Source organism: Oryzias latipes, chromosome 5, assembly GCF_053564925.1.
Source record: "Oryzias latipes strain Hd-rR chromosome 5, Olatipes_Hd-rR_3.1".
NCBI lineage: Eukaryota > Metazoa > Chordata > Actinopteri > Beloniformes > Adrianichthyidae > Oryzias > Oryzias latipes.
Window position 1 is genome coordinate 28667245 of NC_136241.1, and position 25932 is coordinate 28693176.

Consider the following 25932-nt stretch of genomic DNA (forward strand, 5'->3'; position numbering starts at 1 on the left):
ACTTTCAGCAGTAACCACAGATCTGAAAAGAGCATCTGAGGCATCATTAACAGCAAAAAGCGAAACACCATCTGCAGTATTGAGGAAGTGATTATATGCAGATTGATGCCCACTTTCATCACCTCCTAAATCCTGATTCTCACCCCACAAGACTGATTTAGATCTTTTCTTTTCTTTCTTTACAAAGAGTGTTGTGCTCATTTATCAGCACATCTATTCTTACAGAAACAAGCCGTGAGATAAAACATGCTCTCAGATAATGCTTTTCCATGCCTCAGTACATCCACTGTTTCATGCACTGTCTTTTATCTACCAACAAAAGACGTTTTTTGTCTTTTAGAGGAAAAAACACTCAAAGATTATATGAGTTTAAAAGGTATGTCTATCATCTCAGATTTGAAAAAGAATCAGTCCATGAGGCCATGAGCTGGAAGCCAAAACAAAATTGGATGATTATTTTAGAAGGCCTTTGCTGCCCCCAAGTGGAGAAAGTGGATACTTGAAATTCATTGGGATCCCTTGATTACAGATATTTCCAAAAGTCAACACACTAAAATGACATGCATAACACATTGCTTTTTAATGACACACTGAGAGCAAAACGTCTTCCCAAGTTTTAAAATGTGCACTTTACTAATGCACTGAACACGGCTCCCTGCATATGACATGACACTCTGACATGATGTTACGGGGGGGGGCAACCTGCCAGAAAGATAACCAAAAAAAAAAACAACAACACTTGAGGCCAACCATAACAAAGACTGCTTTCAAAATGACACTACATGTACTTAATGGTCAATATATGTGCCACCTGGCTAAACACCTTCGTTGTTACCACTTCAAGTAGCACTATAAAAAACACACACACACAGGGGATCAATGTTTTTTTACAGCAATGAAAGACAGAGAGGAAGAATATGATGATGGGGACAAGGCAACGTAGCCAGACCCAGCTGTGCAGCACAATTTATGATCTTTTTTTTTCCTAATTTGATATTTTTTCTGCACCTTTTATCTGCTATTTCTATTTCCAGTTGACTGTTTTTGTGAGCATATTTGTGTGCAAAACAAAAAAAAAGGTTTCAAAGGCATATGTGTGTATCTGCAAATATTTCCTTGCAGGCAAACTACACAATTTTCCACAATTTGAAATATTTTCATATGATTGCAAATGATGCTAAAGAGGAAAGTGCTTTTCATTATGCCCAACAGTTGCTTAGACAAAAACTCTGATAACAGGAATGAAGTGAATGCCATTTGGTGCAAACATTTCATTTTGACTATTCTATTTTGGTTGCAGTGCTTCATTTTACAGAATAAATGAGGTATTTGTCTGTTTGTGTTAAGTATTTTGATGAAAGCAGCACAGTTTGCAAAATTGCGTGTTAGTAATCGGAGAAACTCTAAAGGCACCTCAAAATCCATCTTGGTTTTCAAAAAAGAAACATGTTACCTTTTTATCAATATTGTTTTTTGATTTAAGGTTTAACAGAGGTCAAATGTGTACTACAGAAATCTAATTATTTGTTTTAGTAGGTTTTACATTATAGCCAACATATAGTAACAGTTTGCCTGTAGGTTTGGCTCTTTATTAAATGAATTCTTTCATCAGGTAACCTTTTTAGAAAAAAATTCTTTAATCCACAGAAAAGTTTGATCTTTGCTTTTCCAAGTTTGTAAAATTAACTTTCTGTCAAAGTTAGAGGACATTTTAATCAAAGTTGAATTGTTTTTGTTTTTAGATTAACGTGTTTTACCTCAACTCTAAAGGACCAAAGAAAAGATATCGTCCTTTGAGATCTTCTCTGACTCAATACAGAATTTTCTATCAGAAAGTAAAGAATTAGCTTAAATGCTCCACTTTATTTTATTTTTTCAAATGGTAAATTGTTTTTGTTTTTTTTACATATAAGGCAGTGTTTGAGTCATTTACAAATTGACGCCTACGCGGCGGGAAGTATCAGATCTTTCCTTGATGTTTCACTTTCACTCCCTGTTGAAAATTCAGCTTTTGCCTTTCTTTTGGAAGGTTTGGGCTTCTTTTACACATTTCGTATGTGTGTGCATTCTTGTTCAAAGCCTCCATGTCTGCTGTTTAACCCTGCAACAAACAGGAAGAGTTTAGGCCCTGTGACTGTGAGGAGCAGCCATAGGACTGCTTTCTGGCCCCAAAAAAGGCAAAAGTTCATGAAAAACTTTGATGGCACACATTTTAACTCCTAAACTTGCTATTTGCAAAGAAGAAAACAAGCAACTAGATTATATTTGTACTTTTCAGTGTCCACACCAGCTGGCATCAGAGGCTGATGTAATCATGATCATATATTTCTAACACAAAAAAAGAACTCCCACAAGACTGTTCTCAAAGGTTTGTTACAAAAACATCTGCGCATATTAATTTCATACATCTGTGTTGGTATTTTCTTTGAAAGAATGAAGCACAGCATCAAACGTGATGCTATAAATATTGGAAGAGATTGTGTTCAAGTTGTGTCTAGCAAAAAGATTTGCAGAAACACAGCTTTTGGTAGAAAAAGCTACTCTGCATATCCAACAGCTCTGACAACCACAATGTTGAATGTGTGACATTCATTGAAGCAAACATGTTCAAAATAACAGCAGGAGTTTAATCAGTGAGGTGACCTAACAAACACTTTACATTTTATTTCATTTGGACTGAAAGGTTCACTCCAAAATAAAAAAAAATGATGTAGTCTGACTGATGTGACCATTTAAGAGGATTTACAGTCTACAAAAATGACACATTTAAGCATAATAAAAAACAAACAATTCTACATATACATGTTTTTAATAAGCTGGTGCTGAAAATGATAGCAGTGGAGTGAAGGGGATTTTCTGTTGCAGTAGGATAAATTGCTGTTCGAGTGTGCAGAGAGGAGCATCAATGCAGTCGTTCAGTGTGGCAGCGGAGTTGGATGGAGAATGAGCTCGGCTGCCCCTCAACAGGCTGTTGAAGTGGGTGTAAAGAACTGTCTGTGATGGGGAGCAGTTCGTCCACTGTGTCCTTCTGTCCCATAAATCCACATTCTGAAAGGCTTTCTGTGACTAAGCCGACACTGAGAAACAACACTAACTCACTTCCAAACTCAGTCCTACACAGCTGGCCTTCAAACAAAAACACTACAAACGCACAAAGCCTCCAGGTCACCAAGCATAGTTCAGTAGCACACAAAATGTTGGGAACAACAGAGTTAATGAGGCTGGAACTGAAGGCAGCAGGTGTTTTAATTAGCTTCTGGTTCAATCCGCTGGCTGATCACTAACCGAGCATGAGCTGCATCTGTCCTGTCAACACACGCACACAACTGACGATGACAAAAAGCAGTGAACACTCACACTAAGATCTCACAAATAACCTGAGCTCACAAGAGTTTGAACTTAAATGACACCAAATGTTCTCAAATGGCAGCAAGAACCTGAAAGACATTGGAGAGAACAGAAAACTTCAAATGGCTCCAAAAACGAGGGTAAAAAGATGAAAGAACCTTTTATAAAAGCTGATAATATTTTACAAAGTTTACAAAGAGACCCCCTAAGATGTTTACATTTGTTAAATGGCAAAAGCAAAATTATTTTTTTAATTGGTAACTTTAAGGAGATCATGGAGACTTTTTTCCTATGTATAAAGAAAGAGGCATGGAGGAAAATCAAAGAGGAGGTTCATGGATGCAGTGAAGGAGGACATGAAGAGGATGCATGAGGATGCGTTTAAAATGTGTGAGGACCAACCATTCCACCTGCATACTTTAAATCATCGTAATAACATTAAATGCAAATGAACTATCTGATGAAAATTGTTACAAAAGGATACTTTTTCTTTCTTCACTTAGGGCAGAATTACATCTAAAGCAGCTTTTAATTAAATTACTATTAAACTTATATTTAAAGACCAATACTAAAATACATACTATTCACAATTAAATGCTCACTGTGAACTTCTAAACAAATCACGTGACCAGGAAAATAACACAAAAAGTTATCTAATTCAGAACTATATTACCTTGGGTTTGATCAGAAAAATCTTTTCCTTTCATTTGGCCTATAAGGTTTTAAAGATCAAGAAAACATGTTTGTTTTTGCTTTTTCAGTGGCGCATGGGGCAACCTTCAGTTGTGAGTTAGTGCTCCATCAACTAAAATTAATTAAATATTATTTTCCACTTTTTTCCATCATAATTCAAGGACAAATGTTTCTGACTGTCTTTTTTCTGCACCCCTCAGCAGTGCGGCGATGCATGTGTTCAAGTTAGCTACTAAAGGTGAGTTTTAACCCCAGGGGAGCCAATACATAAGAATATTTGTCAATGTTCTTTCTTTTCAAGGTGATGCCAAATTAAGTGGTGTTCTGGATTTAATGGTACATTAGTGACATGCAGCATGCAGGGTTTAACATTGAAACCACAGGAATCAATGATGTTAGAAATGTTTTGCTGCACTTGTGTGACACACGAACAAAACTGTGGTAAAAACAAGAAAGTGTTTTAACATTCATTCCTGGATTTCTGTTTAATACTCTAGACCAGATGTCTGCATCCTGCTGCTCCTTTACCCTTTCATTCTGGTTTTAAAAAAATGAAACGTTTTTTATTTTTAAAAGTAACTGTAAAAATTAAGCATGTAGTAAAGTAAAAAAAAAAAGTAAACTAAATCTGACATCCTTCAACTCCAGCATTTTGATAGATTTTTGTGCACTGTGTACCACATCAAATCATTTGGGCGCCAGTAGGCGCAGATAGCAAGGCAGATTTTTTATTTTTAAAAACAATTAATGGTTTTTGTGGTTCAAAAACTATGGTACGGGTCACTCTTATTAGCTCGGATTTAATGTTTGTTAGTTGGACCTTCTCTTTTTAGGCTGAGATGCACCACAAAAAATATATTAAACGTTTTATTTGAAATCACTGCTGACATCACAATACCTAATATTTGTTACATTCAGGGGATCTTATGTGACACAGGGTGTCTTTTATTTTGAATGGTAGTCAAAAGTGAAACTATTTCTTATTTTAATTATTTTAAAAGGTTTAACTATGACACATGCTAGATTTTTTTCCTAGCTCTGTCTTAAACATTTCTAAAGCTTATATTCACCATAAAAGTTTGTTTGTCCATATTTAATGAAGATTTTTAATAACCTTTTGTTCATTTTTTCTTTCTTGATCCTGTTGTTTGTAGCTTTCAGGTGTTTTTAAGACTACATGTGCACAAAGAGGGAAAAGGTCCAGGGCAAAGGTTGTTTTTGCTATCAGCTGACCTGTGTGCCCTGATTGGGATGATCTAGAAGTTTTTTTTTTCTTTTTAGCTGGGTCCATACAGCTTCTATGACAAAACTAATTATTGCTGATACCAACACAATGCGTACATGGAGTGTTTTTTTTACATTTGTTTTTGAAAACATTTTAGTATGGTAATAACCTAATTACAGGAAGGACCCAATATTATGTAATACTTGTGGAATAAAGATTTAAAAACATGTTATGGTTAAATCCCTTATTGTTTAACCCTTGTACTATCCTATGACCCCACCCTTACATTGACGTGTTCTCCCTACCATGACAAAGGTGGATAAAGGTGGAAAGATTTCATGTAATCCATGGACACGTGAAGATCACAAATCATTGAAGAAAAAAGGTTTAGGGCACTGTCTTGTGGGCTCTAGGTCGCACAAGGGTTACAAATCTCTTGTTTTGCAGTTAGACTCTGCCTCTAGGTGGTGCTGAAATTCCCCCACTGGAAAAAAAACATATATTCCTCTTCCCATTGTTTTTATGTATAAATTGAATACACTATCCGGAATGGTAATTATTAATTAAATTAAAACTAGTATTTTGCTTTATAAGTACAGATACTTGCATGCATGTATTATTTCAAGACCAAATATCTTAAGAGGGTTTAAAAAGATTATGTGTAGTAAACTTACAGCTTTAAACGCAAGGCGTAAACGGTAGGTCCAAAGCAAATCAGCCTTTCATTCATTCCTCCTTGTATCTAAATCATATTTAAACTCAATGCTTTTGACAAGTTTTCCCAACTAAATTATATTTAAACGCATGGGTTCACAGAATTTGGGTTTTGGGAAACCAAATGACCCAGAGATGCATAAGACTGATCATTTAAAACCTTTCTGGATGTTTGGCTGCGAGAAATGTCTCAAATATGGTTTTACGATTGCTATCATATAAAGCAAAGCATTTTTAGGAACACTTCTATATTATACTGAGCCTTTGTCCGTAATATTGTATATAATTATATATATATAATATTTATAAATATTTATTTATAAATATATATAATATTTATAAAATAGGAAAATGTATTATCTCAATTGTATATTTTATTTTGTTTTTTTAAAGCTGTCATGCTTTTTGATCTAAAAAAAAAAGGTTTGACGTTGAGAATTTCCCAAAGTTCTGTGCAGACCTGACTGTTTTACCGGTCATGCGAAGCTAATTTTCCATTTTGTTACCTGTCAAATCATAAATCTTTCCAAAAAAACTCTCAAGCATGTGGGATCTGATTATGTTTTGGTGTATTGCATTAGAAGTTGTACAAGAATTTGTTTAGAAAGCATGTCAAAGACATAAAGCCTAATGGGTAAAGTTAAGTTGACTAGACTTATTATAAAATGATTTTTTAAAGAAAATCTGTTTCATTGGAATAAAATAGTTAACTATTCAGCCAAAACATTAAGTATTGTACTTTTCTGGTCACGAACAAAATTAATAAAACTTGGACCTACAGAGAATGTTTAAATCTGAAGAAGTCTGGGTTCTGCTCTGTAATGTTAACAGCTTCTAGTACTGATTAAAAGAGAAGACAAAAAAAGGAAGTGCAACCAAAAACACTCATTTTTCCAAACTGTTTTATTGCATGAACTGAAAGAAAATCTGCACATTTTAATCAACATCTAATATTTCAGGGTTGTACACTGTAGACAGTAAAAGCTCTTAAGTACAAAGCTGTAGTAGAACACGGACTCAACAGTGTTGCCTTCACATTTTCTGTCTTCTATATATGGCTTTTATTTTGTCAACTTAGAAAAGTACAATTTAAAAACATCAGTATGTACACAAATATGTTCATATTTACATTTTGTAAATGGTGTGTTAATCGGTTGCATTATCATTTTCTTAAAAAAAAAAAAAGAATCAAGAAGGTACACTTAATAGGACTCAACCTACTCTACATGTCGCAGACAAGTAACTTAAGGTTGTTTTGTTTTTTTTGCTTTTTAAGATAAAACAAAGGTAGAAACTTTCAAGTGACAAAGAATACAAATCGTTTTTTTGTTCGCTAACAGAACATGTCTGTGGAAATGTAAAGAAACACTGCTCATCTACATCTACAGATTAGTCTGACTGGTTACAGTTGTGAGTGAAGACTGGGACTAAAGGTCAAAAACACAAAGACTAAGAAGTGTTCTTTTCATTTTCTGCAGATTTTGTTCTTTCCTTTGGACCTTTGCTGTCCTTTTTCTCTTCCTTCTTTTCTCTGCTTTTGCTCCCCTCATGCCGGTCTCTGTCTCGTGTTTTGTCCCTATCCCTGTCCCGGTCTCTGTCCTTGTCTCTATCTCTATCCCTGTCTCTGTCTTTTTCCCGGTCTCTGTCCTTATCCCTGTCTCTGTCTTTTTCCCGGTCTCGGTCCTTATCCCTGTCTCTGTCTTTTTCCCGGTCTCTGTCCTTATCCCTGTCTCTGTCTTTTTCCCGGTCTCGGTCCTTATCCCTGTCTCTGTCTTTTTCCCGGTCTCGGTCCTTATCCTTGTCTCTGTCTTTTTCCCGGTCTCGGTCCTTATCCTTGTCTCTGTCTTTCTCCCGGTCTCGGTCCTTATCCCTATCTCTGTCTTTCTCCCGGTCGCGGTCTCTTTCTTTGTCTCGGTCTCTGTCCCGGTCCTTATCCCGGTCTCTGTCTTTGTCTCGGTCTCTATCCCTGTCCTTTTCTTTATCACGGTCTCTGTCTTTGTCCCGGTCTTTATCCTTGTCCTTCTCCTTGTCCCGATCTCTGTCCTTGTCCCTGTCTCGGTCTCTATCTCTGTCTCTGTCTTTTCCACGGTCTCTCCCACGATCCCTGTCCCGATCTCGACTTCTCGACCTCTCTCGTCTTCTGTCTCGTTCCAGGTCTCGGTTCCTTGCCCTATCCCGGTCAGAATCTCTCCGGTCAGAATCCCGAGTTCTTTCCCTCTCTCTTTCCCGGTCTCTTCTCTTTTCTGACTCCTGATCCTTGGGCCGTTCTTCCTCTTCGTCCCTCCCTCTGCTGCGGTCGCTTTCTCTGCCGCGTTCGTGGTCCCGCTCTCTTTCTCTTCCTCGGTCCCATTCTCGCTCTCGGCTCCAACGCTTTTCCTGTCCCCGGTCCCATGGCAACCTACTGCTGTGAAGACCTTCTTTCTCTCTGTCTCGCCGTCGGTCCTCAGACAGCTCTTGCTGTCTGTCTTCAGAGCCAGGACCAAGTTCTTCTTCAAAGCGACTAAAGCGTTCACCCCCCTGAGGCTTTGAGTCTTCACGAGAAATGCTCCTCCTCCTCCTCACTTCAGGGGAATGGCGACTCCAAAGGTCTTCCCTGTGGTGTTCTGGGCTGTGGACTCCGTGGCGTGAACGACCAAGGGGGCCATCCATTGGGGGAGGCAACAGTGGTGCACTGTGGCGAACGGGTCTGTGGTCGTCATCCTGCCAATTGAAATGGTATCGCTCTGATCCACCAAAAGGCTGAGAAAGGTGGGGTCTAGGCTCTCGAGTTGGTGGCCCTCTGTGCTCTTCAAATGACCCCAGGTGGGGTGGTGACATGGACCTGGAGTTTCCAAATGGGTTTTGTGAAGGGAATTGTTGCCCGCTTGGGTTCCCGCTCAAAGAGGGGCCTCTTCTCTCCTCAAACTGGTTTGGTGGGGGTCCTCGGTAACGGGGACCCTGAGTGTCACTAAATGAACGGAGTGCATTTTGATTTGGGTCCACGTTGGTATTGAATGAGTTGTTAGACAGGTCTTTGTTATACTGCTGGTCAGCATACTGAGAGGGTGGGGGACCCCTGGAGCCTGGGAAGAGGTTTGGAGGAGGGAGCCTGTTTTCAAAGTGAACAGGTGGTGGGACTTGGAAAGGTGGAGGCGGAGCCCTGTTTACGGGAAAGTTAAAAGGAGGTGGAGGACCAGAGAATCTAGAAGTTGGTATGTTGCTCTGACTGTCAAAAGTAGGACGTGGGTGCAAGCTTGGAGGGGGGCCCTGTTGTCCAATGTGTGGAGCGTTGACAGAGGGTTCAAACATTTGTGGTAGGGGACCTCTCTGTGTAACTGTAGGGAATGGTGGGGGTGGCCCTCTGAGGGGAAGGATGTTCTGTGGTGGGAGTCCAGGAGGTAGCTGTGTGGGCCACTGGTTCTGGTAAGGAGGGTAAGAAGATGGACGTGGGCCGTACTGTTGATTGCTTTCCCCTTGCATTGTGGAAGGACTGCGTACAGAAGGGGGGCCGTGTAGGTGCAGAGGGGGGGCATGCATGGGGGGGTGTCCTGGCATTGGAGAAGGAGCCTGCATGGATGGTATCACAGACATATGTGGGGGCCTCATTATCAGGTTCTGCCCCTGCATGGAATGGGAAGCAGGGAAGTTGGACTGGGGGGGAATCTCTGCTTCAGGTCTGTACTCGTCATCAAAGCTTGGCGTGCGATGCGTCATGTGACGTGGATGGCTGTCAGCCATTAATGTGCTCTGAGTAAGAACAGGGATGGTGGAGGTTACAATAGACCTTTCTGCAAACTCTTTGTGAAAACTGTCTCTGCTGTGTTGGTCGTCCTCCCCAGATTTCAGGATACTGGCAGCATTGGGCCAAAGACTGTACTTGTCTACCTCTAGTTCTGCACTGCTTGTGTGCTCTTCCTCAGACTTCATTTCTTCATCCCCCATGTAGTTGACCTCTACATCAGGGTCTATCTTCTCACCCAATAAAGGAATGGTCACTTCTTCTTTACTGGATGGCATGAATGGCATTGGGTCACCTTTCTCTTCTTGCAGCAGGGCCACCGCCTGGCTTTGGGAGGAATCTGCAGCTTCAGCTGCGAGCTGCTGCGGCTCCTGCAGCTCCTGCACCAAAGGCTTTGAAGGAGGAATCGATTCAGTCAACAGAGCAGCCTCATCTTCTTTTTCTTCAGATTGATCTAAAACATCGTCATCTGTAGCGAGGCGAGGATCCCTGCCCTGCCTGGGATCTCTCTTCTGGTTGATCAAAGGGGCCACAGAGGAAGACTTCACTAGTTCTTCAACTTTCTTGCCTAGCTGAAGCAGCTGACTACTGGCCAAAATCAATTCTGGAGGTGGGGTTACCAGTGTGACTGGAGCACTGAGGGCTGTGGTGGATGATGCTTTCTGTTCAGATTTCAGCAATGCTTGATCACCAATCCTTTTCAGGTTCTCAATGATCTTTTGTGGATCTGTTACACACTGAGCAGCAGAATGAGCTTGACCTGGTACCAATGTTTTCACTTCATCAAAAATAGAGTCATCCTCTGGATCATAAGCCACATCATCTGGTTCATTTGCTTCCACCTCCTTTGAAACCTCCAATTTCACCAACTCAGCGGGCTTCTTTGGTACCTCATAGCCCATACTGGGGTTGTACTCTTCCTCTGGGTCATACGGGCGGTCATCCTCATCTAATTCTAGCAGTTTCTCTTTGGGATTCTGTGAAAACTGCTGCACAATAGGATCTGACATTGTCGTACTTGGGGGGAGTTCAGCAGCTTGATCCAACGGAGAGTTGGAGGCATCAGAGTCAAGTTTCTTCTTCCTGAAAAGAGTATTGAGGAGGGTCTGAAGAGGATTGGTGACCGCTGCAGAGGTAGCAGCAGAGCTAGATGAGGGCACTGGACCAGCGGTGGTGGTAGGTGCTGGAGCTTTGACAGGCAGTGGGAAGGGAAGAACCGTGGATGCAGTGCTGCTGGGGGTCTCGGAGGCGTTAGATGGAGGTGACCCTGGAGGAGTGGTACCAAAGGAAGTTTCCAGACTCTGCCGTGTGCTCCTTTCAGCTCTGAGTGCGGCAGGCAGCTTGGGTGGGCCGGTTTCATCGAGTTCTTTGGTTTGAATCTTGGACCGTTTATCTTCGGACTCGAGCTGAGCACCAGCTCGCTTTCTGTCCTTCTGGCAGATTAGCAGCCCCAGCAGGAGGTTAGGACGAGCAGGTTCAAGTCCTGCAGAAAGCAAATACATTTCCATCAGTTTTTATATATGAAGTGTGTTTATTATAATGTATCAATGTTTTTAAAAAGCAACATAGAATGAAGGCTCATAATTTTCTAAGAGAAAATAAATTCTCAGGTACTGTCTTTGAATTACAAAGGGAGTTCCAAAACCTGGATCGTATCTAAGCAACAAATCTACTTTCATATTCCAGTTTTACAGTTGGTTAGTTGGAACGATGAGACCGTTGTAGATCTTGTTTCATGAGTTGCATGTTAACTAATGCATCTGTAAAAAGGACTGTTGTGACATAACTGAGTTTCTCAGTTCCTTCATAAACAAGGTGCATACATTTCATAATTGGGTGTAATGACTTTTTGCACTATAATGTTTTGGTCTGTCTGTAAACAGAAACCCTTTTTATAAAATCATAATTAAAAAAAGATGATATGTATGTGTTCAGTGTTTGAGACAAAAAAACGTTTCTGAGTCTGGGAGGAAATGGCACAGACTGCAAAGCAACTTTAATTGAAATGTGAGATCAGACACATAAAAACCGGTGATGTCATTTTCCTAGATTCTGATGGCACGAGAACTCCTTTACTGTTAAAAAACCCTAAATAAGCCCTCAATTCAGTTTCGAAGGTAACCTTTCAAATTCTCACCGCCATAAAAATAGAAAAGAAGATTTAATCAAAGATTTTGAGACAAATGACGTTTGAGCTCCCCTTTGCTTACCTGGCCCATCAAACGGTAACAGTTTGGAGGGTAGTGGGTCGTTTGAGCCGAGCGGGATCAGATAAAGGTCTTTGATGCGGCCCCTGTTGTTTGCCACCACACCAAATCTTTTTCTGCTGCTGAAGTATGAGAACAGAGAGACGTATGCAACCTCCTCTTCCTCTGTGGCTGGGTGGAAACGTATCAGACACAGCTCCTAAGAGAGGAAAAATAATTAAATATCACATAAATAACTTAAACTACGCTGACGTGCTCTTCTTTGTGTTTTTGCGTTAGAAACCTTGGAGAGGGAGGTTTTCAACTTCCCAACATAGTCCCACACAGTGCCGGGGGGTATCCGGCCTCCAACATGTATGGTGTCTGGCAAATCCTGCACACAAATGTAGAAAGATGAAGATGCATCCACCGAGATGTGTCTCACTTAAATTGGATTTAACATTGACCAAATTTCTTTTACCTCTTTCAGATGTTCACATGATCCAGAGACCAGGTACGCCTTGGTCACAAACTTGGCTACTGACTGCATGTTGATAAAACCTTTCCACAGCTTTTCTTGTCCATGCAGGAAGATAGCAGTTTCTCCCTCTGGTGGGGGCTCAGTGGTACTGTAAAACCAACACCATCATTTCAATCACTTTGCATTTTCTCAGATGTACTCAAATGAAAGTCCTTAAAAGTTGCCAACAGTCAACTTTTATTTTGTTAACACAGGACAAATTAAAAACGGTTATCATGAGGGTGCATGATAAGATGGAGCACCTTGTTTTAGAAGGCTTGGGCACAGTCACTAAAGCGGGTGGAGCGGGTGGAGGGAGTGGAGCCGGAGGCATGGGCAGCAGCGATTTCACTCCGGGCTCCATCAGAGTAACCACAGGAGCTGGAAGAGGCTCGGCTGCGTTGATGTTGGGTTTCTCTGGGGCAGTTAGGGAAACATTTAGCACAGAGGCGTGCCTGGCTACACGAGGGTCTCTGCGGCTGATGCTGACAGAGGACACAGCAGGGGCCACAGTTAGAGGGGCCTGAACTGGAGGGGCCATAATGCTGGGGCCCTCCTGATAGACTGAAGGTTGGGGTTCTGAAACGTCTGGCTCCAAGCTGGGCTGATGGGATGGAAAAGCAGAAGAACCCTGGTGCTGATACGCTGTGGAGCTTTGCGTTTGAGTGACAGGAGAGGCGTCTGCTGGCCGGGAAGAAAGTGAGTCTGGCCTGGGGGGCTTCGTGTCAGGCTTCCTGGTGAGTTTGGCTTTTTTAGCAGCAGGTTCGTCCTCCGCTTTCAGTCCTTGAGTGTAAATAAAACACAGAAAGAGAAAAGAGGTATTTCAAATACAAATAGTCACTGAAGACATGGTCGGTTCAACAGCAGATCCATCTTTCTTGTTACCTGTGCATATTTTACAGTTGAGGTCAAACAGATGAGTCCTGTGTTCAGATGTGGTGTCTTTGAGCATGCTGCTGAAAACATCCGCCACATTGCTGCTGTCACTGCTGCTGTCAACGGCAGAAGACTGAGCAGGAGCCAAGGCAGACTCATCTTGCTCCTGAAAAACATGCATTAGAATGTGCATGTCAAACAGGAGGGAAACAGAAAGCATCTACAATCACATTTCTATGGCAGCGTTGTGTTTTCTGCAAGCCAGATAAAAGCATAGAAAGAAAGGTAACAGGCTGGTTAGGATTATCATCTGAGCAGTTTGGCTAAACGTGACAAACTGTGAGAAATTCATGCTTAAAGACAGAAAGGGTGAAAGAAGAAAGGAAGCAGCTCTCCACCACTTACTGCAGCAGAACCCGTGCGAGAAGCTGAAGTGTTGGCAGAAATACATACATCCGCATCAGATGTTGGTGGCGCATCCTCCATATCTGTGCTGTGGGAGCCAGGTTCATGCCTGTTTCCCTGCCAGTTCTGACCCAACTGAGCCCTCGCACTGTGTGCCTGAGACTGCAGAGGAAACCAATCAAGCCGCTGGAATCTAATGTAAGCAGTTGCTTTCTCTGGCTTTAAAAGGTCGTTCAATTCTTACAAGGAACTCTGTAAATCTAACGTTAATATATTTGGCTCAAAGCCAAGGGAAAAAAAATTTTGGGTGCCGTGATTTTATTTGCTTACAAACAGAAAAAAGAAAGAAGATTCAACACTTCACAAGAAAAAAACTAAACATTTGGGGGCTTGAAGGAAGGTAATATTTTCATGAAAACAACATTTTTTACAAATTCAAAAGATCGATATTTTGAATTTGGTAGCCAGAGATTTTAATAATAAAAGGTTTTTTATTTGTCAAGTTGAGTTAAAATTTTGTTTTTTCATAAATAATAGTATTAGAAAAACCCAAGTTTTTTTCACACTCAGGAGAAAGAGAAGCGCTTGGGCAACAATAACTCTATTGGCAGTCAGAACCAAAGCTGATATATGTAGAAAATACAGTCCAGAATTAATAGATGGAACAGAAAAACAAATATTCACTACTTGAATGACTACTGGCTCCAAGTTAGTAATTTTTTTATGTCACTACATGTGAATGAGTCCTGGGCCCGCTGTCAACACTGCTATGATGAGAACATCCTGAAAAAGAGAGATGTAACTTTTACCTCAGGAGCATCACGCCTCCTCCACTCCGACATCTCTCTGGAAACCAGTTCCTCAGCGCCGAGTCGCACCAGCCTGAAGGGCGTGACATCACCTCCCATCACCTTGTAGAACAAGCCCTGAGACGGACATCGACCACATCGTCAGAAAGAGTGAGACTTCTCAGAAACAGTTCAGACCTTAGGAACGTAAGCTCACTTTGTTTTTCGGATCCTTCAGGTGTAACATCAGGGTCCTGTACTTGTTCTTGTACTTGCTGTCTGTGCTCAGACACAGGTTAAACATCTCCTTCTCGATGGCAAACGCCAGCCTTCCCACCTCGTTCTCAGTCATTTTCAGATCATCACTGTCACTCACTCTGGTGTGGGGGTGGGGGACACGCACAACAACATTGCTTTATGTGAGGACTCGTTCGTGGAGCATGAAAGCACAAAAAGATGATTCTAAACTCAGCTTTGTGACACTCACCTCTTGAAGAGGATGTCTGTCAGAGAGCGGCGGATGTTCTGTCTCATCTGGGTGTTGGGTGGAGGTCTCATGGGGGACATTGGGGCGGGCGGATGTGTAGACCTGGAAGATGAAGACTGGCTGGGGGGAGTGGAAGATGCTGAAGCCGATGAAGTTCTCGAAGAAGGAGATGGGCTTTGGGACTTGGCCTCCTTTTGGGGCTGCTTCTTGGGGATGGTGAAGTTGGACTTGGTGACTCGTAGAGCACCTGTGGCGTGGATGGGGCCTGGAGGAAAGGGGGATGGAGCAGGGGTGGACGGTGAGCTCAGTTTCTTGGACTGTGATGAATTTTTGGTCGGCGGAGCTGAAGGTTTTTTAGATGTCTTTGAGTCAGCGGGTGGATTTGAAGATTTCTTCCCTTTGGATGAACCTTTTGCAGCTTTGCTTGGGGGTGACTTGTTTTTTGCTTTGGCTTTGCTTTGTGTCGTCGATGTGGAGCTGGACTTCTCAGGAGATGGAGCTGGTTCCTTCACAGCCTGCTTCTCTTCTTTGGGAGGAGCTGCAATCAAGAACAAGATCCAATATTTTACATTAGCAGATACCAAATTTATTTTAAGCAGAAACAAAACTCAGTTTGAAGTACTAATAGAAAAAGCTGACTTGGTTTTTGTCATTGTATGGCTTTTGGTCAATTTTACAGCATGACTGAAAGCTGGGACATCAAAAACCAAAGGACAGACTTCAAAATGTACCCAACTTATCATTTCAGCATCGCGGTTCAAAGCAGAAAATATTTCTAAATGAAAAAGTTGAACCACATGAATATGTAAAAACCCACTTTATTGTAAATTAGTTGAATATACATGCCGCTATAATTAAAGATGTCCTTAAAAGACACAACGCATCCAGGTAAAATCTTAAATATGACATAATGCATCAGAGGTCAATAAGGTCGCATGACATCCCATCCAAACAGGAGTAGAAGGTTCATTTTGCGTAAAGGGGTTTGTGAATGATCCTAAACACTGAAACATTATGATCAAACTACAAATTCCTAAAACTAAAACATAGCTGCTGGAGGCTTCATGCCAGTCTAAAAGGAGTTTTAACCATCTTCTAGATTGGTTTGTCTTCTGCTTTATGTTGCAACCCAAACTAGAAGTAAACTTTATGAAAACAAAGAATATCCTAATCTTATATTTTGGAACAGATTACTGGATCAATCAGCTACATTATAATCATACACTACATGACCTCTAACATCAAAATGGGACGTTTACCACCTAAATCTAATTTCTCACAAGTCCATTTGTTAAATGTCCACATTTGCACAATTTCATTCATGAACTCGATGAATTTCACTTTTTTATGTTTCTTCTACTTTAGCTTTTAGATGCACTTGCGGGTTTAACTGTGAGCCACTTGACAATAGTCACGGCGCCAACGGACCACTGATGAAGCAGGACAAGAAGGTCAGGATCAAAGCACCAACTGTTTTCTGTGGCGTTTAGTTTGTGAGCAACGAAATGGCAAGAACGGTGGCAAATGATGAGCTTCGCTCTCCTCTTCAGTCAACTCAGTGGCCACAGTCGTGAGTATGAGGGTACATATGCATACATGAACGCTTATTTCTAACAGATACCATCACCAGAAGCCTTCAATAAGTCATTCTTTGATCATTAAATCAATCATGTGCCGAAAGATGAACATCCAGGTCTTCAACATTTTCCTTGATGTGCATCAAGTGCAAAATCGTAAAGTTTTCTTCTGTCTTGTTTAGGCGTCATCAGCCTCCATCATCGCCTGCAGAGGTTTTCTGGATTTCACAGCAGCGCTCCAGGTCTGGTCTTCATGGAAGAAGCTCTTCTGTGTCCAGCGGCCCACCGACTCTCCAGGCTCTCACAAAACTCTGCATCGCGTTCAGATCGAACCGACGTGAACAACTTTAGGCTGAACTGGTCCTAAACGCAACCAAACACTCCTCATATAAACAATCGAGGCATCCATAAATCTGTTTATCACCTTTTATTTTTAAAGCCACTTTGCTGAAGAGAAATGATGCATCATATTCAATATAAAACTGAAACAACTTGGAAAGAGAAAGTAAAGCAAAAACACTACTTTCAACCACTGATTTCATCATCTCCACATGAACCACTGCGTAAGCTGCAATTCAGACACCTACCTGTTGGAGAAGGATTTCGAGTGGGGCCACGGACAGCTGAGGTCATGAAACCAGGAAGTAGTAAGGCTTGTGAAGGCAAGTTAGGCAGAACACAGAAAAACGTACTCCAAAAGAGCACACATCTTTCTTCTCTGAACCCCTACTACACGAGGCTCCTCCTCTTTAAGCTTCCCACATTGGACATCATAAACAGCCTTAAAACTTCATTTAAACAAGGGGAGGATCTCCAGTGTCAGCACCTTCCGAAACACACTGGCATGAAAGCAATGGAAGTGATCACTATGTTTAGCCTGGATCAGGCCTCCAGGCTGCTGTCCTGCTTGTTTTCCAGAAACCATGTCCTTTTGCTGGATCAGGTGTGCTTCACCAATGAGAGGCTTCAATGACAGGGTTGCTTAGCAGCCCATGAGGCCTGGATCCGGATACTCCTGCAGTATCCATGTCCAGTCAACGATGGTTTTCTTCACTGATCTGTCACTTATCAAAAGCTGCAGAATGGCTGCATCTTTCAAGCTGCTGGCAGAAACCTGCACTTAAGTTTAACTGCAGGAATTAACCCTGAAAACCGCTCAGCAAACACTAGGAAGCAGCAGAGGTTTAGTGAAGGTTTGAAATCTGTGTGCCCCTTTGACCCCTGAAAACTTACCAAAGACCTTAAGGGAGACTTACCTGTTCCACAGCTGCCACCGTTTAGCAAAAACTTTACAAGTGGTCAGAATCACAAAACTTCAAAAAGGGAACGTAACGTACAGTTCAGTTCGTGGGTTTTTTTCCCCGCAAAACGAAGAAAAAAAAAATCATTTCTAGGTGAAGTTAGCGTGACAGGAAACACATATAAATACGTATAAAATGGAAAAAACGGTGATTTCAACAACAGCTGAAGACCTTCAAAGAGATACATACACTTTTTGTTTAACACTGTTGGTGATATGGGTGTAGTCTTTTCTGGTGTTACGGCAATGTAATTATGGTCGCTGGACCAGGAAGCAGTGGCTGGAGACGGCGGATGCTCCTCCGCATGCTCGTCCTCATCGTCTTCATCAGGACCCGGGCCCAGGGATTCCTCGCTGTCCGACTCCTCCTGCGTTCTCTTCTGTGTCCTCTTTCCAGCTGCACTGCTCACCTGCACAAAGGGAAGGAAACACACACATTCAGACATTTTCCTCAAGCAGGAAGTGCATTTTTATTAAATTCATTTTAATGTATTGTGATTTCCAAGCAATATCACAAGTAATTATTCAGAGTTTGATATATCTGTATATCGATGTATATTTCTGCTGTTAATTTCGTTTTTTTTTTTTTGATTGCTTGAAATAAACCATTTCCATTTACAGTTAATTACTTTAATGAAAAACTGAGAAATATAAAAAAATAAAACAAAAGCATAACTACTTTTTTATTTTTAAGTCAGTTTTAATTTAACAATGCAAAGGTATTCATGTCCTCTGCAGTGTTTGTAAGTCAAATCAAAACGTATTAAGTTGTTTGCAGGTATAATTCATTAGTAAAATGTTAACTTCAGGAACTGAGCTTAAAATCTATGCAATAAAATCATCAGCAGCACCATCTGAGCTCAGCTTTAACACTGGCAGCACAGTTTCTCTTTACATTTTTAGCCTCAAGATCAGTTATACCTATTCAACTGCTTCTTAGCGTAAAAATGAGACCACACAAAATGTCTGACAGCTTTTTGTTCATTTATGGAAATAATAAAGTAGATTTAACATTTATATCTGGACAAAATCCAGGAGGAGTTCATTCTTTCAAATGTCTGACTCTTCTGACTTCTCTTAATTTTTTTACTATTTTGAGTTAATCTAAGTGCATATTTACAACAGTAAAAGCACTTTTATTTATCTGAAAGTCTGTTTCTTTTCCTTTGACCTCTATCATCAACATGACCTTCTGACCTCAAGGCTCCTGAAGGCTGAAGCAAGCCGCCATTTGAAATGACTGATGTAATATTTTATCAGGTTCATATGTGCCACTTTTCCCCTTTCTCATAATAAAGCATTAAATAATATGAAAAACGCAGGATTAGACACATTTTTATACTAATTTCATTATTATGAGGGAAAAAAGAAGTCTGTTGGAGAATTCTGCAGATTTTAAAGCCAAGTCCCTAAACAATTAAACCATCTTGTGATAGAAATGGTCTGCTTATATAAAGCGTTTTTATTATTTATGCCTTTACTTAAATTGCCATTTACGTTGGGAGAAGAAACATCCACCAGGAGGCAATTTATGGACCTCTTCTTCAAATTGTTTTAAAGAGGCACTTCAAAATTCTGATACAAAAGAAAGAATATCATGTGTTGATTTTTTTTAGATATTTTCATCAGGAAAAAAGGTTTTCAAAAAAAGTATAGTGCAAAGTTCCCCCCCAACTTTAAACTAAAGACACATGAGTCCTTTTTGGAAAATGGAAAGAAAAGTCTTCAGCAAAAGCCCGCTGCAATTCCCATGCAAACCAAATTATCCCAACAAGAGAAGAAAACAGAGTAAAAAAACATTTTTTTTAAAAACACTTTGTAATATCCAACCCGTGTTATTTCTCACAAGTCAACCCAAAAAAACAAACTTCAGATCTACATCACCTCCTGAACTTCAAACCCTGGATTTACTGAACGTCGGCAGAGGAAATCAAAACACTTTTTATTGCAATGCTAACAAAAAGCGTAAGCCCTGAATACAGTTCACAAAAAAGCTGCCTTCAAACCTTTTACTAATACAAATCAGACATGCAAACAATTCCCAAGAGTCAAATAAAGTCAGCATTAAAAGCAATGACTCGTGACTGAAGATACGTTTTCTTTCATTTCGGCAATGTATTTCAGTCAGTCCGGGTTACCTTTGCTGTGGACTTGCTTATGGGAGCCTTGTCCTTGGGCTCTTTGACATCACTGATGGACTTCATGGCGGCGGCGGCATGTCGCAGAATGCAGTCGTGGCCGCAGTACACAGAATCTGGCTGAGCATTCTTAGCACAACCAGGTCCAATGCACTTTGGAGAGAAAGAGTCATCCTCGGCCTTCTGCCCGGACTTGTCCTCCACCACTTCCACTTCTGGTGACGTCTTCACTTCCACAACAGAGGCGACCTTCTGCTCGGTGTCGGCTGATGCTTTCTGTTCAACCGATGGGGAAGCCTTGGTTTCCGTAATTCGTGAAGCCTTCTGCGCTGCCTTCGGTTGAACTGCCAGCTGAACCCCCTGGTTGGAGTCAGTGCAACATTAAATCAACAGCGAATGACAGATATTTCAACCTGCATTAAATACCAGAGGCATAAACCTATTGGATTATTGGATATACTTGATACTCTTATTGATAGGTATCCCGTTTACCCTGCCACCCTACATTTCACATTTGTGGGATTAAGAATTTACTTGTAGCAAACCCAAGCAAACTTCATTTAGTTTAGTGTTTCCCAACCCTGGTCCTCGGGGAACACTGTCCTGCATTTTTATAATCCTACCCTGCTCAAACCCACCTGCCTTTGATGACTGTCATTGTCAAGTTTCTACAAAACCCGCTGATTAGCTGAATCAGGTGCGCATAAGGAGGCCAACATGGAAAACAACGTGGAAGACGGTAGGCCTGCACAATAAATCCCAAATGTATCCTTATTGCGTGCATACAGATATCGCGAAAATTGTGATAAAGGGTACTTAAATGTGCTTCAACAATCTTACGGCAGCTTGAAGTATTTAATCAAATAAATCCCTTTATGCATTTGACCAATCAGATGGAGCCCTTTGACGTTAGATGCCCGCCTCCTATGCAGACGAGGGTCATTTGGAGTGTAACTTTAGCTATGTTGACTTTAATATCAATTAAACTGTTGCAGTGAAATGGAAATGATGTATTTAGTAGCTTTGCCATTTGTTCATGTATCCCAAGTTATATCGTCATTGCAAAATTGACCACTACAATCGCAAATCCCAAGTTTTCCTCATATTGTGAAGCCCTACAGGACAGTGTTCCCCGAGGACCAGGGCTGGGAAACACTGATTTAGTTGATGTAATCACTCCATTATCAGGCACAAAACTCCTGTGCCACAGAGCTCTCGGTTCTATACGGGGCAAACCCAAGACTATTTATATTACACAAAAAAAAAAATCGTACAAAGATGACAACAAAGGGACAGGCGGTCCAGGGCTCAAGTTGGGCATCTACTGGACTCAACGTGTGAACACTGAGGGTTGCATGTTGGCAAAATAGGCAAGCTGTAAAAAACCTCGAAGCTGCTAGTAGGCGTAAACATACTATATCAGCGTGTGCAGTAACTTTGTCTGAGCATGGACAGTGAAAGAGTACTCTGAGTAAACAACCCGCTGTGTTCACTAATATTAGTGAAGATAGAGTTCAGAAAAAGCAGGTCATTTAATTATGAACTACAACAATGACAGACTATGAAAACCTAATAAAATCCATTAGTAGGGGGAAACTCTTGTTTATATCAGCTACAGAGACGTACCGGCTGAAAAATCTTTATCTTCTTTTTTCCAGTTGGATTTGTAGCCTTCTCTATCCGACCTTTGATGCCCAGGTCCTCCGATGCTTTCTCCTCTGCCCCACTTACTGTGGAAGATGGTGGTGCTACAGCCTGAATGTTTGCTCCACTGACAGCAGATTTTTCAGAAGAACCAGAGGAGGGAGCAGTGGCAGAAGAGCCACCTGCAGAAACAGTGGACCTGGCTGAATCTGCACTTGTAGACAGGAGGGACGTGGCAGGTCTGACCACTTGGTTTTTCTTGGCAGTGCAGTTGGGACAGATGTAGTCTTCACCATTTCTTTCCAACAGGCGTCCACGGACCTCAGTGATTCCGACACAGTCCCCATGGAACCATTCTTCACAGCGGTCACAGCAAATCATAAATCTAGATGGAGAGGGACCAATCACAAAAAGACCAAGAATGCAACAGGCTTTTGCCTACAAATGTTTCATGGGGTTTGTCATTTAAATTTTCTAGATTTAAGTATTAAAATAAATGCAACAATGTAGCAGTAACCACTTAAAAAAAACCTACCGTTTGTTGTGTTTCTGACGACAGATGCAGTATAACGCATTGGGGTCATAGCCTCCATCAGATTCATCTAAAGACGAAGATGAAGACGAATCGTCATCCTCCTCCTCATCCATTTGGGGCTTGCTTGTCTTAACAGAAGTTTTAGGCTTAGTAGGAGCAGTGTTTTTGTTCACAACAACTCTGACAGGTGTACTGTTCTTTTTTGCTGCCCTCTTTTTATTGACATATGTTCTTAACGGTCCACTTCTTTCCGTTAAAGCTGGAGGCTTGTCCTCGGAGTCTTCAGCGTTTTCATTTTTCACCTCAGATTCTGTTTTCTCCTCATTCTTAGAGTCTTGCTCCTGCTGAGGCGGTGTTGTATCATTGCTCTCTACAACATCAGGGTCACTGTTTTTGTCTTTGTTTCCTGTCCCCTGATCTGGATCCTTTTTGATTTCATCTTTATTATCCTCCTCATTCTCAGAGCTTCCCTCATCCTTGGCTGCTACTCTGCCACTCCGTCTGGTCTGCATTCCTCTCTGTGGCGTCTTCTGAGTCTGTTTCTTTGTAGCGCTTCTCGTCTTCCTCTCTGGGGAATCAGTTTTGTCCTCTGAAGCCTTGAAGTCAACACTGCCATCAAAGCTGGCTTCTGAAGCAGTCTCTGCATCAGTTGGAGTTTGAGAAGGAGGATCTCCACTATCCCCACTTGGGGGAGCGCTCTTTCTTAATCCTCTTTTGGCAGTTGAGAGAAATTCTTCCAGCTTGTCAGTACGCTTAGGCTGTCTGCCACTTCGCCGTACTGGACAGCGGGTTTCAGGGCTGTCAGTCACAGTCTCGCCTGGCATTTCTTGTTGCAACAGTTGACTGACAAAATCCCAGAGCTCTCTTCTCAACGCTTTTGGGCTTCAAATATGTATCTGGCTTCTCTAGCAAATGGGTTGCCACATTTTGCCTCTCAGTTTTGAACTCTTCTTCATGCTTACAATCTTCTTCTCCAAAGCCTGTAAACAAAGGAAGCGATCAACAAACTACAACACTACGACCACATGGCTAACAGGAAGAGGGGCCACAAATACACGATTTCAAGAAGAAAGTTTAAATCAGACAATACCACAACCCAACCAACATTCATTTAGTCTTAATCAAGACTGACATTCCTCTAAATTAACAACATAATACCACTCACACAGAATGTCAATAGTTTAGAGTGGGAAAGACTTAAAACTACTATGTTTTCATGGGCTACTAAAGTTTAGGCCAAGCCAGAATACGTTTACATCGGATATTCAAAAATATTTGCTTTAAAAACATTTGTATTTCAGTACTGTGAGTAGATCACAAATGATTTTTGTATAATTTATGTTTTAATCTGAAATTTTCCGTAGCAAAACATTTTGGACATAAAAACAGACTTATTGTCATTAATAATAAGTAACATGACTAAATGGTACAAAACAGCCCCGAGGCTGCTTTTAAGGCATACAGCAAAGCACAAATGCATCAGTATAATACATTAATAATAAAGTGTTAAAGACCCAAAGCGTTACTTGTTTGATCCTTTTCTGACAAAAAAAAACATTTTCCATCAAATGCAAAATATTTTAATAGATTCAGGTAATGTCTTAGAAATTTTATAAAGCACCCATTGCCTTAATATTATTTTCATTTTGTCAATGCTGGTGGATACGTTAACGGCATTCTTGAGTCGGGCAATGTTTGGCTGCAGTAAACCTTACATATACCAAAATATTTCACGCTGCTTCAACTCATTAAACCTGTGTGCACCGTAGTGATATGTTGTAGAAATAACATGTTCCTTTTGTGCATGTTTCTTTTTATAATGGTTTAAGAATAATAACATTTAAAAGAGATAAAACTCTTCAAATAACAATAAAACTAAAGATGCCGAGATAATGTCACTTTTAATGTTAAAACTGTTTTTAAAAGGGCATTGTTCAAAATCCAGAATCAAACTCGTCATCTGAATATGTATCTGTTGCAATGATATCCGCAGCTCAATTTACATTACAAAAAAATATTATTCTCCACTGTAATGAGAATTTCTAATATTAATAATTAATGTACATGGATTTTGGTTATTTCTTTTCTGGACGCGTGTGAGCACGCAGTCCCGCAAACCATCTGCAAAATAAAAGCTACAAAAACAAAGTCTAAATAAAGAGCATTATAAAGTGCATTAACCAATTGGAGCAATACAACAGTTTCACAAAATGGAACCATGTATGTTTAAAAATAATCTGCATACAAAAAAGGGGAGAACAAAATATATAAAACGTTTAAAAGAACAGGAAAACAGCTACACGAGTAACTGTGTAGTAGTAAAAATCATTGTTTTAACGGGTTTTGAGTTGCAGTAAAGGTAGCTAGGTTATCCGCTGGTTAGTCGCGATCCAAAACGCATTTAAAGTGACACCGGAAGTAATTCGAACGTTTTCAAAACACATGCAAACGCCGCGTTACGTTACGTTTTTGATTGACGCGGTAAAAGTAGTAAATAGAAAACATTTCGAGCGATTGAATAATAAAGGTATTTCATCGCTCGTGCCACGTGAAAGAAGTCAGCCGTTGCTAAGTAAGTGGAGCAGCAGGAGGGGCCTATACAAAAAACAAATTCGTAGCAAAAATATGAACAAAACAACATAACTCTACACACACATTATGGGTATAGAGTTACGATTTATGACGTTTAACGCTGCTGGAGCAGACAGTTGTTGCTGCAGAAGAAGCCAGTGCCTGCCTGGGGCGTACATAACACAGCCTTGATCACCGAACATGGTAAAACTAGCAACAACTATATTTTTCTATTTTACTGACTTTCTGGTTGTATAAAAAATACATTTTACTCCTGGCAATGGTCAAACAAATTGGTAAAGCTGTTTTTAATGTGGCCGATTCCCGTCAGATAACATGGCTCCGAAACAAAATTTCACACGTTTCTGAATGATGGTTTCACTACAGCCAATTTATCGTGTAAATCGGATGATCAATTATTTAATTAACAGCAGCAATGTTTACTTAAAAAGATACGACACGTTGTCAATATACATTTACCCGAACAGCACTGATCTGCAAACAAATGCCAACGGATGTAGCTAGCAAGACAAGCTAACGCTAATAGGTAGCTGCTAGCGAAATACTTTAACCGAAATAAAAGTAAGCAACACAAATAAAATAGAAAACTAGAACTGACTAAAAAAACCTAAATTGTTTTCTTTTTATTCAGTTAAATTTAAGTGTTCATTCATGTAAGGGGTCCCGTCAAATGTTTAATTTGCGGTCTTGCGCATGTAACTGGCAAGGCTAACACACATCGTGAGCATCGATCGAGTTCATTCTCATCTCCCGATACCAGCACCGGAACGACCACAACAGCATTAACCAGGCTAAGGTGTGACTTTCTTTTCCCGGAAAATTTCTAAAAGGCTACTTCTATCTCAACAAACTAACACTAATTCTACTCACCTACATTTTACAAATGCCGTGCCCTCGTTTTCTCTTCAGTCAGTCCTCCATTTTCCATTCCCTTGGATCTAACTGACTGCGGCAGATGGCTGACGGTTTAGACAAAACGCCCAGCGCTACAGCGCCCCTACAGACCGGGAGGGGAACATCCCCGACATGGGACCTTTGTGTTCAGTCTACAGCCGTGTAGTGTGACACATCTAATCAAAATCGATTAAAAAAAACGATACAATAAGGACATTGAAAATCTATACTAACATTTTTTCGTCAAAAATAATAAATACATAATACAGAGTTTGAGGCCACAATTGCTGAC

The 25932-nt window shown here is 40.8% G+C and overlaps 2 protein-coding genes across 6 annotated transcripts in view; one reads left to right on the forward strand and one right to left on the reverse strand.

The window, feature by feature from the left end:
- Nucleotides 1-6865: 6865 nt before the first annotated feature.
- dido1 (death inducer-obliterator 1) lies at nucleotides 6866-25759 on the reverse strand. Of its 4 annotated transcripts, none has more exons than XM_023955150.2 (15): nucleotides 25621-25759; nucleotides 22155-23134; nucleotides 21602-22004; nucleotides 19976-20335; nucleotides 18028-18247; nucleotides 14961-15498; nucleotides 14691-14850; nucleotides 14495-14611; nucleotides 13734-13847; nucleotides 13290-13446; nucleotides 12668-13187; nucleotides 12366-12513; nucleotides 12189-12278; nucleotides 11909-12104; nucleotides 6866-11181 (listed from the first exon to the last, which is right to left on the reverse strand). In XM_023955150.2, exons 2-15 carry the CDS (start codon nucleotides 22976-22978, stop codon nucleotides 7430-7432), a joined length of 7599 nt encoding a protein of 2532 aa, XP_023810918.1. In that variant the 5' UTR covers nucleotides 22979-23134; nucleotides 25621-25759; the 3' UTR covers nucleotides 6866-7429. The 4 variants fall into 4 exon arrangements, with proteins under 4 accessions (XP_023810918.1, XP_023810916.1, XP_023810917.1 ...); XM_023955148.2 differs by having other exon boundaries at nucleotides 13686-13847; XM_023955149.2 differs by having other exon boundaries at nucleotides 13686-13847; nucleotides 25617-25755.
- The window catches only part of LOC101156489 (nuclear receptor coactivator 3), a 56957-nt gene continuing 55886 nt past the window's right edge, over nucleotides 24862-25932 (forward strand). For both annotated transcript variants that reach the window (XM_078948102.1, XM_078948103.1), the window contains exon 1: nucleotides 24862-24929. The gene's annotated coding sequence lies outside the window, so the exon portion shown is untranslated. The remainder of the gene's footprint in view (nucleotides 24930-25932) is intronic.